Source organism: Pseudophryne corroboree, chromosome 2 (assembly GCF_028390025.1).
Source record: "Pseudophryne corroboree isolate aPseCor3 chromosome 2, aPseCor3.hap2, whole genome shotgun sequence".
Lineage (NCBI taxonomy): Eukaryota > Metazoa > Chordata > Amphibia > Anura > Myobatrachidae > Pseudophryne > Pseudophryne corroboree.
This window is the reverse complement of record NC_086445.1, coordinates 148,574,444-148,589,839: the sequence shown is the minus strand read 5'-3', so window position 1 is coordinate 148,589,839 and position 15,396 is coordinate 148,574,444. Positions and strand designations below refer to the sequence as shown.

Genomic DNA, 15,396 nt, shown 5'->3' with positions numbered 1-15,396 from the left:
GGGTCATAGGGGGAGGAGCCAGTGCACACCACCTGATCCTAAAGCTTTTACTTTTTGTGCCCTGTCTCCTGCGGAGCCGCTATTCCCCATGGTCCTGACGGAGTCCCCAGCATCCACTTAGGACGTCAGAGAAAAATAGATATTATATATATATATAGTTAGTGTTAAAATTAAGTATTTCAAACAAGTGTACTTTAGCAATGCAGTTATTTAAATATATATATATTAGTTTAGTGAATAAATAAATGACTTCTTGTATAAAATGTTCTGTGCTGCCCTATCTCTGAAACTAACGCACAAGATACTTTGTGTAACCTCTAAGGTGACCACTAGATGGAGACTTCGTACTTACAGTTGGAGATGTGGCGGCAGACAATAAAGGCAATATCCCTCCACAAGCAATAATGATATTGTCGACCATCTGTGAGATCAGGTGGATGGTGTTGTGAACAAAGATAATGTTTTCGTTGCTATTGACAAAGTCCATGACTGATTTTGTTGAATGACTAAGGGAATAAAGAATTCATATTAGTCCCCTGCAAAGTGCATTTTGCATAATATTGTGCATGTGTGTAATTCTGATATTGCAGGGTACAGTGACTGTTTTCAAGGCAATTCAAATTAAGATCAACACCAGAGAGGTTAAAGAGGGCCAGTCATCCACATACTATAGCGGCAGCTAGTTTGTTCATTAAACCAACATTTAGTCTATAAATTCACTGGAAATTTCACTGACCGATTAGGCCCAAAATGGCTGACGCAGAGTTGAACCACAAGTCAGCCATACTGTAACTGCCCCTTCATTGTGTGCATCAAAACAAATCTGTATATTGGTATGTAGAGTTATACGCATCGGCACGCATATATTCGTACTCGGCATCATGGCGCACTTACACCAGGCCTATCCTTGGTGCTGCGTAGACGACTGGCATATTTACGCTTTGGCACAACTCTACAGAGCGCAATTTTGTAAATATACCCTCTAGATTGCCCCTAGTCACCAAAGGGGTGGTGCGTATGATATACACACACAACATATGCATGCTTGTGCAGGGCAAAAAACACGACACTTGCTCAGCAAATGTGCGCACCTTATACCTCAGTCTCTGCACTACTTCCTTCCGAGCAAACTTAAATGCTGCATTTTAGGTTCAGCACAAATTACTCCCTCCACTACCTAGAGGTGATAGGGAACTAATTTAACAATGTATTATGAGAGGGGATATATTACAATTTTAACCCCTATATACAAAGAATTAACCTTATACATATGTGTGCTCATACTCCTAGCCTCAGTACACCACAGCATGCGCCAGTAAGCTGTGCTGAGCGATGTGGCATAGCGGCTTTTTCTGTAAATCGGTTTCTTATTCATACAACAGACGCGGTGAAACACCACTCAATCTGTGCTGTAGGACTGCCACTTTAACCGCACAGAATTAGTTTTAAGTGTGTACAAAGATAAACCACAATGGGATGAACATGAAAAAAAGCTGCATCGTACCACTTTGTATACAGATGCAGACTCGTTCACCCATAGATGTTCAAGTGTCACCTCTCAAATAAATCAGTGCAGTCTCGTGAAGCGGTTCTGTCATATCATATTGCGACTTATCTGGGTAAACACTGGCTGATATATCGGCCGATATATATCGTAGGTGCATCAGCGGGTGTGTACCCCCGATATGTCTGTTAACGACATATCACGTCTGCCCTGCAACACAGCCGATGGCCGTTATGGTGTGTGTGTACAGGCAGTCTGCAGACGGCCCGTACACTTGCTGCACAGGCAACCAGTGATTGACAGCACAACTGGGCGGGCACAAATAAATGCCCACCAGGTGTGACGTCTGGTACAACACATCAGGCCGACAATTGGTAAGTGTGTATGCACGTACCGATCTTCAAGATAGGTCGGCAGAAGGGCCGGACAGCCGATCCGTCGGCCTAGTGTGTACCCAGCTTAAGACGAACATTTAAATGTAAAAACATAGTACAGACAATCAGCGCAAGCGGAGTCGCACAGGAACTGGTGCGCCGAGATGGCCTGTTTGGTGCATCTGCGACAATAGTGTATGAGGACACATTTGTGTGATGGCACTTTATTTTCATTTGAACTCAATTAGTAGACACTTGGGGGTTAATGGATTTCTTTTCACTTTCTTTAAACACAATTACTAATGTAAGAAGCAATATGTAACTGTTGCAAATTATTTGCACAGTGCGCATTAGAGGAGTAAGGAAAAAAACATTTTGGTTATAAATTTGCATGGGTATCTCACAATATGTAACAGCTTTTTATGTTTTGTACTAAGAGGAGTAAGCTTTGTGAAACAGCAACACCGGACTGAAACCAACAATCTCCATTGGTTACGATTTTATTAATAAAATATTTAATAAAGCTTAGTTCAAGTTTTATCAGATTAAGGGGGGGTATTCAATTTTCCACGGGTATACGCACTCCCATTTTGCGACCTATTCAATTCCAAAATGGTTTCACGAGAAAATGTCGAAATCGTCCTGTACCCCAAAAAATGCTAAACTAACATAGGATAAAAGAAGCGAAGTGTATTAGAGATCACATTAAAGAGCTTTTGGGGACTTACATTGTGTGAAATGGCTGTTATATACATTCTTTCTTAAATGCAAAAAAAATGATAGAAAGCAAGTTTATTTGTGCAAAATAAATACTCTCATAAAATTTGGGGCACATGAAAATGGTTATATATTTGAGTTATTTTAGGGTACATTTAAAAAAATGGAAACAGACTGACTACTCCCACCTGCAAGCCTAAAAACACCTGTCCCACTTATAAAGCATTCCAATATACCTGTCCCATACCTTGAGCCCCAAATTCTATCACTTTGCACTTTTTCAACCCAAAAATGACATGTCATTATTGGCCAATTAAAAATAATGAAAAAATTTCAACGTGCCTAATAAGTCATTAAGAGTTTTTTCCAGGGGTTCTGAACCAAATCCAAATATTTTTACCTTAAAATAAGATTTTACTCACCGGTAAATCTATTTCTCGTAGTCCGTAGTGGATGCTGGGAACTCCGTAAGGACCATGGGGAATAGACGGGCTCCGCAGGAGACTGGGCACTCTAATAGAAAGATTAGGTACTATCTGGTGTGCACTGGCTCCTCCCACTATGACCCTCCTCCAGACCTCAGTTAGGATACTGTGCCCGGAAGAGCTGACACAATAAGGAAGGATTTTGAATCCCGGGTAAGACTCATACCAGCCACACCAATCACACCGTATAACTCGTGATACTATACCCAGTTAACAGTATGAAATATAACTGAGCCTCTCAACAGATGGCTCAACAATAACCCTTAGTTAGGCAATAACTACATACAAGTATTGCAGACAATCCGCACTTGGGATGGGCGCCCAGCATCCACTACGGACTACGAGAAATAGATTTACCGGTGAGTAAAATCTTATTTTCTCTGACGTCCTAGTGGATGCTGGGAACTCCGTAATGACCATGGGGATTATACCAAAGCTCCCAAACGGGCGGGAGAGTGCGGATGACTCTGCAGCACCGAATGAGAGAACTCAAGGTCCTCCTCAGCCAGGGTATCAAATTTGTAGAATTTAGCAAACGTGTTTGCCCCTGACCAAGTTGCTGCTCGGCAAAGTTGTAAAGCCGAGACACCTCGGGCAGCCGCCCAAGATGAGCCCCTTTCCTCGTGGAATGGGCTTTTACGGATTTAGGATGCGGCAATCCAGCCACAGAATGCTCCAGCTGAATTGTGCTACAAATTCAGCGAGCAATAGTCTGCTTAGAAGCAGGAGCACCTATTTTATTGGGTGCCTACAGGATAAAAAGCGAGTCAGTTTTCCTGACTCCAGCCGTCCTGGAAATATAAATTTTTAAGGCCCTGACTACGTCCAGTAACTTGGAATCTTCCAAGTCCCTAGTAACCGCAGGCACTACAATAGGTTGGTTCAAGTGAAAAGCTGATACCACCTTAGGGAGAAACTGGGGACGAGTCCTCAATTCTGCCCTATCCATATGGAAAATCAGATAAGGGCTTTTACATGACAAAGCCGCCAATTCTGACACACGCCTGGCCAAAGCCAAGGCCAATAACATGACCACTTTCCACGTGAGATATTTCAAATCCACAGTTTTAAGTGGCTCAAACCAATGTGATTTTAAGAAACTCAACACCACGTTGAGATCCCAAAGGTGCCACAGGAGGCACAAAAGGGGGCTGAATATGTAGCACTCCCTTTACAAATGTCTGAACTCCAGGCAGTGAAGCCAGTTCTTTCTGGAAGAAAATCGACAGAGCCGAAATCTGGACCTTAATGGAACCCAAGTTTAGGCCCATAGTCACTCCTGACTGTAGGAAGTGCAGAAAACGACCCAGCTGAAATTCCTCTGTTGGGGCCTTCCTGGCCTCACACCACGCAACATATTTTCGCCAAATACGGTGATAATGGTTTGCGGTTACTTCTTTCCTGGCTTTTATCAGCGTAGGAATGACTTCCTCCGGAATGCCCTTTTCCTTTAGGATCCGGAATTCAACCGCCATGCCGTCAAACGCAGCCGCGGTAAGTCTTGGAACAGACAGGGCCCCTGCTGTAGCAGATCCTGTCTGAGCGGTAGAGGCCATGGGTCCTCTGATATCATTTCTTGAAGTTCTGGGTACCAAGCTCTTCTTGGCCCATCCGGAACCACGAGTATCGTTCTTACTCCTCGTTTTCTTATTATTCTCAGTACCTTTGGTATGAGAGGCAGAGGAGGGAATACATAAACCGACTGGTACACCCACGGTGTCACTAGAGCGTCCACAGCTATTGCCTGAGGGTCCCTTGACCTGGCGCAATATCTAGTTTTTTGTTTAGGCGGGACGCTATCATGTCCACCTGTGGCCTTTCCCAACGGTTTACCAACAGTTGGAAGACTTCTGGATGAAGTCCCCACTCTCCCGGGTGTAGGTCGTGTCTGCTGAGGAAGTCTGCTTCCCAGTTGTCCACTCCCGGAATGAACACTGCTGACAGTGCTAAGACGTGATTCTCCGCCCATCGGAGAATCCTTGTGGCTTCTGCCATCGCCATCCTGCTTCTTGTGCCGCCCTGTCGGTTTACAAGGGCGACTGCCGTGATGTTGTCTGATTGGATCAGTACCGGCTGGTTTTGAAGCAGAGGCCTTGCCAGACTTAGGGCATTGTAAATGGCCCTCAGTTCCAGAATATTTATGTGTAGGGACGACTCCTGACTTGACCAAAGTCCTTGGAAATTTCTTCCCTGTGTGACTGCCCCCCAGCCTCGAAGGCTGGCATCCGTGGTTACCAGGACCCAGTCCTGTATGCCGAATCTGCGGCCCTCTTGAAGATGAGCACTCTGCAGCCACCACAGTAGAGATACCCTGGTCCTTGGAGACAGGGTTATCAGCCGATGCATCTGAAGATGCGATCCCGACCACTTGTCCAAGAGGTCCCACTGAAAGGTTCTTGCATGGAACCTGCCGAATGGAATTTTGCTTCGTAAGAAGCTACCATTTTTCCCAGGACTCGTGTGCAGTGATGCACCGATACCTGTTTTGGTTTCAGGAGGTCTCTGACTAGAGATGACAGCTCCTTGGCTTTCTCCTGCGGGAGAAACACTTTTTTCTGTTCTGTGTCCAGAACCATCCCCAGGAACAGTAGGCGTGTGGTAGGAACCAGCTGTGACTTTGGAATGTATAGAATCCATCCGTGCTGTTATAGCACTTCCCGAGATAGTGCTACTCCGACCAACAACTACTCCTTGGACCTCGCCTTTATAAGGAGATCGTCCAAGTACGGGATAATTAAAACTCCCTTTTTTCGAAGGAGTATCATCATTTCTGCCATTACCTTGGTAAAGACCCTCGGTGCCGTGGACAGTCCAAACGGCAGTGTTTGGAATTGGTAATGGCAATCCTGTACCACAAATCTGAGGTACTCCTGGTGAGGATGGTAAAAGGGGACATGTAGGTAAGCATCCTTGATGTCCAGGGATACCATGTAATCCCCCTCCTCCAGGCTTGCAATAACCGCCCTGAGCGATTCCATCTTGAACTTTAATTTTTTTATGTATGTGTTCAAGGATTTCAAATTTAAAACGGGTCTCACCGAACCGTCCGGTTTCGGTACCACAAACAGTGTGGAATAGTAACCCCGTCCTTGTTGAAGTAGGGGCACCTTGACTATCACCTGCTGGGAATACAGCTTGTGAATTGCCTCTAGCACAGCCTCCCTGCCTGAGGGAGTTGTCGGCAAGGCAGATTTGAGGAAACGGCGGGGGGGAGATGCCTCGAATTCCAGCTTGTACCCCTGAGATACTACTTGAAGGATCCAGGGATCCACCTGTGAGCGAGCCCACTGATCGCTGAAATTTTTGAGGCGGCCCCCCAACGTACCTGGCTACGCCTGTGGAGCCCCCGCGTCATGCGGTGGACTCAGAGGAAGCGGGGAAAGAATTTTGATTCTGGGAACTGGCTGACTGGTGCAGCTTTTTCCCTCTTCCCTCGTCTCTGTGCAGAAAGGAAGCGCCTTTGACCCGCTTGCTTTTCTGAAGCCGAAAGGACTGTACCTGATAATACAGTGCTTTCTTAGGCTGTGAGGAAACCTGAGGTAAAAAAAATTCTTCCCAGCTGTTGCTGTGGATACGAGGTCCCAGAGACCATCCCCAAACAATTCCTCACCCTTATAAGGCTCTATGTGCCTTTTAAAGTCAGCATCACCTGTCCAGTGTCGGGTCTCTAATACCCTCCTGACAGAATGGACATTGCATTAATTCTGGATGCCAGCCGGCAAAATATCCCTCTGTGCATCCCTCATATATAAGACGACGTCTTATGTTCGCAAAATAGTATCCCTGTTTGACAGGGTTACAGACCACGCTGCAGCAGCACTATCTGCAGGTCTCAGTCTAGTACCTGAGTGTGTAAATACAGACTTCAGGATAGCCTCCTGCTTTTTATCAGCAGGTACCTTCAAAGTGGCCGTATCCTAAGACGGCAGTGCCACCTTTTTTGACAAACGTGTGAGCGCCTTATCCACCCTAGGGGATATCTCCCAGCGTAACTTATCCTCCGGCGGGAAAGGGTACGCCATCAGTAACTTTTTAGAAATTACCAGTTTCTTATCGGGGGAACCCACGCTTTTTCACACTTCATTCACTCATTTGATGGGGGAACAAAACACTGCCTGCTTTTTCTCCCCAAACATAAAACCCTTTTTTAGTGGTACTTGGGTTAATGTCAGAAATGTGTAACACATTTTTTATTGCCGAGATCATGTAACGGATGTTCCTAGTGGATTGTGTATATGTCTCAACCTCGTCGACACTGGAGTCAGACTCCGTGTCTTCCATCTGAGGGAGCGGGTGTTTTTGAGCCCCTGATGGCCTTTGAGACGCCTGGGCAGGCGCGGGCTGAGAAGCCGGCTGTCCCATAGCTGTTACGTCATCCAGCCTTTTATGTAAGGAGTTGACACTGTCGGTTTATACCTTCCACCTATCCATCCACTCTGGTGTCGGCCCCACAGGGGGCGACATCACATTTATCGGCATCTGCTCTGCCATCACATAAGCCTCCTCATCAAACGTGTCGACACAGCCGTACCGACACACCGCACACACACAGGGAATGCTCTGACTGAGGACAGGACCCCACACAGCCCTTTGGGGAGACAGAGAGAGAGTATGCCAGCACACACCAGAGCGCTATATAATTTAGGGATTAACACTATATTGAGTGACTTTTTCCCAATAGCTGCTTGTATATACAATATTGCGCCTAAATTTAGTGCCCCCCCTCTCTTTTTAACCCTTTGAGCCTGCAAACTACAGGGGAGAGCCTGGGGAGCTGTCTTCCAGCTGCACTGTGAAGAGAAAATGGCGCCAGTTTGCTGAGGGAGATAGCTCCGCCCCTTTTTCGCTGACTTTTCTCCCGCTTTTTTATGGATTCTGGCAGGGGTATTTATCACATATATAGCCTCTGGGGCTATATATTGTGATATATTTGCCAGCCAAGGTGTTTTTATTGCTGCTCAGGGCGCCCCCCCCCAGCGCCCTGCACCCTCAGTGACCGGAGTGTGAAGTGTGCATGAGGAGCAATGGCGCACAGCTGCAGTGCTGTGCGCTACCTTGGTGAAGACTGATGTCTTCTGCCGCCGATTTTCCGGACCTCTTCTTGCTTCTGGCTCTGTAAGGGGGACGGCGGCGCGGCTCCGGGAACGAACACCAAGGCCAGTTCCATGCGGTCGATCCCTCTGGAGCTAATGGTGTCCAGTAGCCTAAGAAGCCCAAGCTAGCTGCAAGCAGGTAGGTTCGCTTCTTCTCCCCTTAGTCCCTCGATGCAGTGAGCCTGTTGCCAGCAGGTCTCACTGTAAAATAAAAAACCTAAAATAAACTTTCTTTCTAGGAGCTCAGGAGAGCCCCTAGTGTGCATCCAGCTCGGCCGGGCACAGAAATCTAACTGAGGTCTGGAGGAGGGTCATAGTGGGAGGAGCCAGTGCACACCAGATAGTACCTAATCTTTCTTTTAGAGTGCCCAGTCTCCTGCGGAGCACGTCTATTCCCCATGGTCCTTACGGAGTTCCCAGCATCCACTAGGACGTCAGAGAAAATAGGGATTTTCCCCAACTTTTCACCTGTTCAGAGAAGCTGAAGTAAAATTTGCGAAAAAATGATCACCAATAAATTTTCCTGGCTAATTGAATAGTCTATAACTGCGATTTGCGAAAAAGTCCGTTATTGTGGTTAATTGAATACCCCTCTAATTCACTGTGGTGCACACTGTTCTAGCGTTGCATAACCTGTAACGGGTGAGTTTGAAAAGTCAATTAACTTCCCATAAAACAGTTTCAATTTTATATCGCATTTGTCCCTCTGCTATATATTGTCCAGAAAAAAATAAAATATTAAGAAATGAACAACATATCGCCAAATTTTATTTATTTAACAGTTTCTTATATAGCGCAGCAAATATGTGACTACAATCACCAGAATGCACTCCGTGTCCTTTTTCCTTTTAACAACACATGCTCCTTCTAGCAGATGACCACAACATAAATATAGTAATACACTTCCTTTCCTATAGCCCTGCCAAAACCACAAGGCATAAAGGTCATGCGACATGTGCTATAAATACAAAGCGTGCTGCACATTTTATGTCCCCTTGGGGTATGGTAGATGTTCATGGGCCCTCAAGAGACAAACCACTACAGCTCAGTTACAGAGAAATACTTCATGAGTATTATACCACCATAGGTGCAAACTTTATTCTTAGCTCTCCAAGATGAACATATTGAATATTCTATGTATTATATGATCGTTTTAGGAGATACTGAGAATTGACACAATTTACTATTTGAAGAGATCCTAAATTATTCTTTGTTGGCCAGGCAGAGATTAAAGAGTGGAAGTGCTCCATCATCTAGCTCACATACTTGGCGTAACGAGCAGAGCAATAATAGCCTGTCCAGGTGGCAATAAGTTATCTTCTACTTCAGTGTGGTCTGTTATGGTGGCTTCTAAAATTTTATTAGCTGAGCGTTTGTAATTCTGACCAACCAGTAGAGCAAGCTAAATATATGAATCTCACATCTGCTGGCTGAGCGGGCCAATGTCCGTGATATCACATGACATAAAACTAAGTGTTAGAAAGCACTGCGCTTCAATTAAAATTGCACTTAAACATCTACCATCTTTATGAACAGTTCCCAGTCCAATTACTACGTCAGATGGTACAGGATATCATGCATAAAATGGCTGTGGCCATGCCACAATAGATGCCGCACACATATGTGACCATGTAGATTTTTGCGATTGTGCCCCTTGTACCTTTGTTTTGGTGTCAGTAGTGGGAGTATCCTAACATGAACCAAGTATTGTAACAATGGCATACAGATGTGTCCTCATACATCTTGCCTGAACACGCCACGCAGCGGGAGATGCCTGGCGTCAGTGAGCTGACCGGTCCAGCGTAACTCTGTTAGCGTTGGGGGTCTTTTTTTTTGCCAAAACAGTGTATTATTTGCCAAAAATGTGTCTTATTTCCATTGCTATACTAATAGGACACAATAATTAACTATATATTATATATACTGTATATGTATAAAACATTCCCCTGAAGATGGGGAGTTATTTCTGCTGTAATAGAGAGGTTTATCAATTTTATTGATGCCTAATATTAAATGAATTTGCTGCTAATAAAATAAATGGTTAAAAACATGGGTGTAAGTGGGACTGTGACGTTTGCCGATGTTAACCAAGCTACCGTTGCCACCCAGCATGCATCTTCAGATAAGTAGTCATAATGGCAGCTTTTTAAAACCATCTTGCATAAGTTGAACCTCATATGCTGTTGGGGGATCCTGCTCAGTGTGCGGCTTTGGGTTCGCTTACATTCTTGTCAGACATTAGGACATTGCTCCTTTCACTCAGTGCTGTCCTCAACTAATATATTCATGAGTAAACAGATCACAGTTGCCCCAACTTACGTTCCTAAAATGTTCATATACAGATGTGTCCCAGCTCATCTATCCTATGGATGGGCCACACATGCTACCGCATGTGGTTCACGGGAGAGTACGCACCCATTTTATTATTTATTACCAGTTATTTATATAGCGCACACATATTCCGCAGTGCTTTACAGAATCTTATGAATCGTAGGTGCATACGCAGTGCACGTGCACATCTGCAGGCATGCTAATTGCGGAAAACAACCTGCATTTGCTGCGATTAGAGGGTAAGATGAACTAGGACTCATCTGTATCGGTTAGTAAGTTTGGAAACGTTAACAGCAGTTTCTTCATCGTAGAGCAGTTTGGATTTTAGCTTTAGACAACATAATCTGTAACTGGAACATTCTTTCCAAAACATTTCCTGTCAAATATTTTACCTTCTCCAAACATGCACATCAGTCTCTAAAGCAAAGAGCAGATCTGTGAGGAGACGCTGGTGCATTGGGGACCACTTAAACTCAGGAATGCGGAACATAGTGGTACGCGGACCAGGGCTGAACTGACGGCGCTGTTCCTCAGTCATCGGCATGCCACGGAATCCCAAGTCAACACGCAAGTCCCGTTCTTGTTGGCTCATTGAGCGACCTTGGACAGCCTAAAATGTATCAATGGTTTAGTCAGCAAATTTCAAAAAGATTCTTATTTTTTTCAAATTGTAAGTAATTGCTGAGAATACTACAAAAACTGATTCAAGGTAATGTAAAACCAAAAAGTATCTGAATTAGTTTGCAAAGAACTTTTGCTCTTTGTGAATATTAAATCAAATTGTTAGTCTCAGCACTGCAAAGCAATTCTTGATAGTAGCTGTTTATACATATTTAATGGAAGACAAACCTCTGGGGCTGTAATATTTACCCATTTACAGTATATTATTGTCTCTCTCTCTCTAAACTCTGTCACTCCAAAAGCAACAAGTGCTTCAGCTATTTCAGCAGGTCATACTGATGACGACATTATCAAATCATTTTCTTATTTTCGGAAACTGTGCCAGCATGCCAGGCCCTTTGCAAAAACAAAAAGTATTCTTCAATGTCTCATTGAACCACTAAGGGGCGCTATTGCACAGCAGTCAGTCTCTGTGGCGGATATTTTTATTTAGTTTCTACAGGCTTCCATGGACTGCATCTAATCTTACAGCAAAGACACGCATACATAAGTTACAGTTTATTCCATTAGTAACTATTTGTCAGTGCTGCAATTCTTGCGCTCTTTGGGAGACTTGTTAACCCTACATTTGCCAGTGCATATACTGACAAATACTTTGAAATTAAACCTTGTGCAAAACTAGCAGGTTTACCATTAATGGGCTATTTACGTCTATACTCCACATCTTGTGTTAGTAGGGCTCAAATAACGGAGGTTATCTGGTGTGTGGAGACTGTGGAGTAGCTGAATATTAATTACCACTGCAAGGCATGTGAATGAAGTCTCTGCAGCCCAGAGGTCGTTATGAAGGATAAGCTGCCTGAAAGTTAAACAGAAGACGACTAATAATTACTTGTCTAAGGGGGACATTTACTAAGCAGTGATAACAGTGGAGAAGTGAGCCAGTGGAGAAGTGGCCCCCATCAACCAATCAGCAGCTCTGTATCATTGTATAGTATGCAAATTATAGATGTTACTTCAGTGCTGAGTGGTTGCCATGGGCAACTTCTCCACTGGCTCATTTCTCCGCTCTTATCACTGCTTAGTAAATTTCCCCCTAAGTCACATATATGTGCAGCAGATCAGGACCGATCTGCACTTCCCGCACTCAGACTCATGCACCGTTGAGGTGAAATACTGCAGTCACTAAACACGCCTTGCCAAATATATATTCTGCTATATATTCTCATGCCTGCATTGAGCTCTCTCACATGAACACATCTCCCTGTCTGAGCAATACAAGTGAATAGCCACACACACTGACACATTATTTTAGACTTGCTTTACGTCTTCCCTGTTAATACCGGCCAAGAGCCCCACATTAATCATACTTGCCTGCTCTTCTGGAATATCCAGGAGACATCTGGAATTTTGGGAAATAATCCTTGAATAACCAGGAGAGTAGCGCAACCCCACGGATCTAATCTACTTCTATAGAGAAGTGGGTGGGTTCTTAACGCGTTTCGCTTCAAAACTGCATCATAATGGCCCTAACACCCAACTGTGTGATGCTTACGCTGCAGGGGGTGGGGCAATGATTTCTACATTTATATTTACACACCCCCTTGCACTTGCCACTTGGTGCCAACAGTAAGAAAGTACTACTTTAATACCAATATATGCATAAGCCGCAATGAGATATATGCAATATAATGGCAGAAAAATATCTACATATTCATCACAACTGATATTGCATATTTCTAAGGAGTAGAACAGTATATAATGTATATTATAACATAACCATTTGACTACTCTGGCCATGGGTTCAACTCTGAGCAGGCCCTATCTGTGTAACACTGTGTGTGTGTGTGTGTGTGTGTGTGTGTGTGTGTGTGTGTGTGTGTGTGTGTATAACCAGTATTTATAAATAACACTACATAAATACTACTGTCATCTGTGTTACATATAGAGACAAGCACATTCCGTTCCCTTCTGTTAGTGGTTTACTGGTGCTCTGTCTTCCAGCTTGAACTGTATTATATCTGTACCGTTTTCACATTTTTTTTTATAAGCATTGTGATTAATACTAATGTATTGTCAATATATAATTTTTAGATTCTATATGCATGTGTGTACAGTAATTATAGTGTTGAGACAAGTCTTGAGTATGGTTAACGGAGTGTTGCAGGTAATAAAACTGTAGTATGCAGGACTGGAGTGGATATTGTAGATTGCGCAAGGTAAAATGTGGACAGGGTGCAAGTAATTAACAATGTTTTCTAGGAACAGTATAACACTGTATAACATTAACATCTTCCATTCAATTAAGCGCATATTTCAGAACTTCACCCCTTCTTATATATTTGAAAGTATATATCACTTCCAAAACACTGTGTGAGGAACATTGGGGCACATGTATTAACCTGGAGAAGGCATAATGAAGTGATAAACCAGTGATAAATGCAAGGTGATAAACACACCAGCCAATCAGCTCCCATATGTAAATTAACAGTTAGGAGCTGATTGGCTGGCGCATTATCACCTTGCACTTAACACTGCTTTATCACTGGTTTATCACTTCCTTATGCCTTCTACAGGTTAATACATCTACCCCACTGGTTGTAAAGTGGCTAACAAGCCTTGAACAATTTATTTGTTTTTTTTGCAAGTCTTTCATGTTGCATTTCTCTTAAAATACTAACAATGCATGAAGCACTTCAGAATGATAAATGAATGGACCTCACAGAGAGCTGGGCTACAGGTAAACGATTAGCATATATGAAGGGATACTGAAGGTAGGTGTCCGTGCGAACACTCTGCACAGCTCACACTTGTAGCTGTCAGTCAGCAGGGCAGGAGCAGCACAGAGATGAAGTATAATCTGTTGCTTAGCAACAAGCACCACTTACATTCTGAGACAAGCTACCAGGAGCCTCAAGATTCATCCTCAGGATTCAGAGACTGACAAATTACACAAATGCTACAAAATACTGCAAACATTATTTTTTAATTGCTGTACTACTTCATCAAACACTGGGTTCCGCCTGCGATGACAAATCTATATTAATAAGTATTTTCAGCCCACTACAGTCTCACGTCACATGAGAGCCTCTGCAGAGTACACTAGGATTCAGTAATGGGGTCTGGGCTTATCTGTGTGACAGGAAATCTGTGGCATAACACTTCGATATGAATATAAATAGATATAAAAATCTATATGAGCAGCAAGTAACGCACACACACACTAACTAGCAGTATATCACTGGTGCCCGGACAGTTAGTATGTAGAAGCAGTCCAGCTGTAAAACGAGACACTGGCACTCAAAAGGTAGAATTTAAAAAAAAGGTTTATTAAACATTATATACTACACATCATGACTGTAAGCTGTAATAAGACATCCACAACAGTCACCAGAAAGTGATTTATGTGGTTTTAAAGACATGGGCATTGTGAGGGTTATAATGGGTGTTTTGCTTTGAGAGGAGTGAGTTTGAGTGACACGTGGAAACTATGATAAAGGCGTGGGGCTATAATAGTTGTTCATTACAATATGAAATTGCAGAGCATGCCGTACACTGATCAGAAAGTATTCTGTAACTGCTGAGAGACTGCCGTGGGTTACGGCACATTTAAACTCGGAAACCAAATATCCCTCCAAGTGTAGTATTCCAATTACTCACTCAATCTTTCAAACAAATCAGGCATGGCCATCCGATAACACAGAAACTGAGGAGTCTAGTGATTACGGCTAGGAAGCAACAATATTTTGCCATTTTATTAAAGAATGCCTTATGCTGCTCTCAATAGAGGCTCTCCGGTCTCTGTAAGATGTGACCCAGCGTCTGTGAGATGCTAGGTCTATGAATGGTCTAGAAAAGGATACAGGATATAGAAACCAGCAACAAAATGAATTCTTCGGGTCGGCTGCACAGTGGCTAGCATAGTGGCTTTGGGTTCAATTCCAATACAAGTGCCAACCATGTAGAAATTGCAAGTGTACAGAAACCGGTTTACGGACAGCTAGCACACAATGGGAAATGCGGTTCCTTGTCACACTAAAAATTGAAGTCTTCTACACTCTATATCCAGTCATTACAGGGATTTCAAAGTATAATGGGCAGAAAAAGAGAATATACAGCACATGTAGTTTACATGTAGTACATTGCCGAGTCCTATTTATTCCTTACATCGCCATTTCACTGCTGGGACAAGATACAGCACATCATATGGATGCACTTTTGTCACATTAGGCTCCATGATAATGGAGTCCAATGTCTGGACACTAAATACA

General features: G+C 43.6%; 1 protein-coding gene across 9 annotated transcripts in view; it reads right to left on the bottom strand.

Moving 5' to 3' along the window:
- The window catches only part of NBEA (neurobeachin), a 1,049,301-nt gene that overhangs the window by 638,599 nt on the left and 395,306 nt on the right, over positions 1-15,396 (bottom strand). For all 9 annotated transcript variants that reach the window (XM_063951811.1, XM_063951806.1, XM_063951798.1 and 6 more), the window contains exons 23-24: positions 10,897-11,114; positions 353-506 (exon numbers count right to left, since the gene is read on the bottom strand). In XM_063951811.1, the coding sequence (XP_063807881.1) occupies positions 353-506; positions 10,897-11,114 (372 nt within the window). The remainder of the gene's footprint in view (positions 1-352; positions 507-10,896; positions 11,115-15,396) is intronic.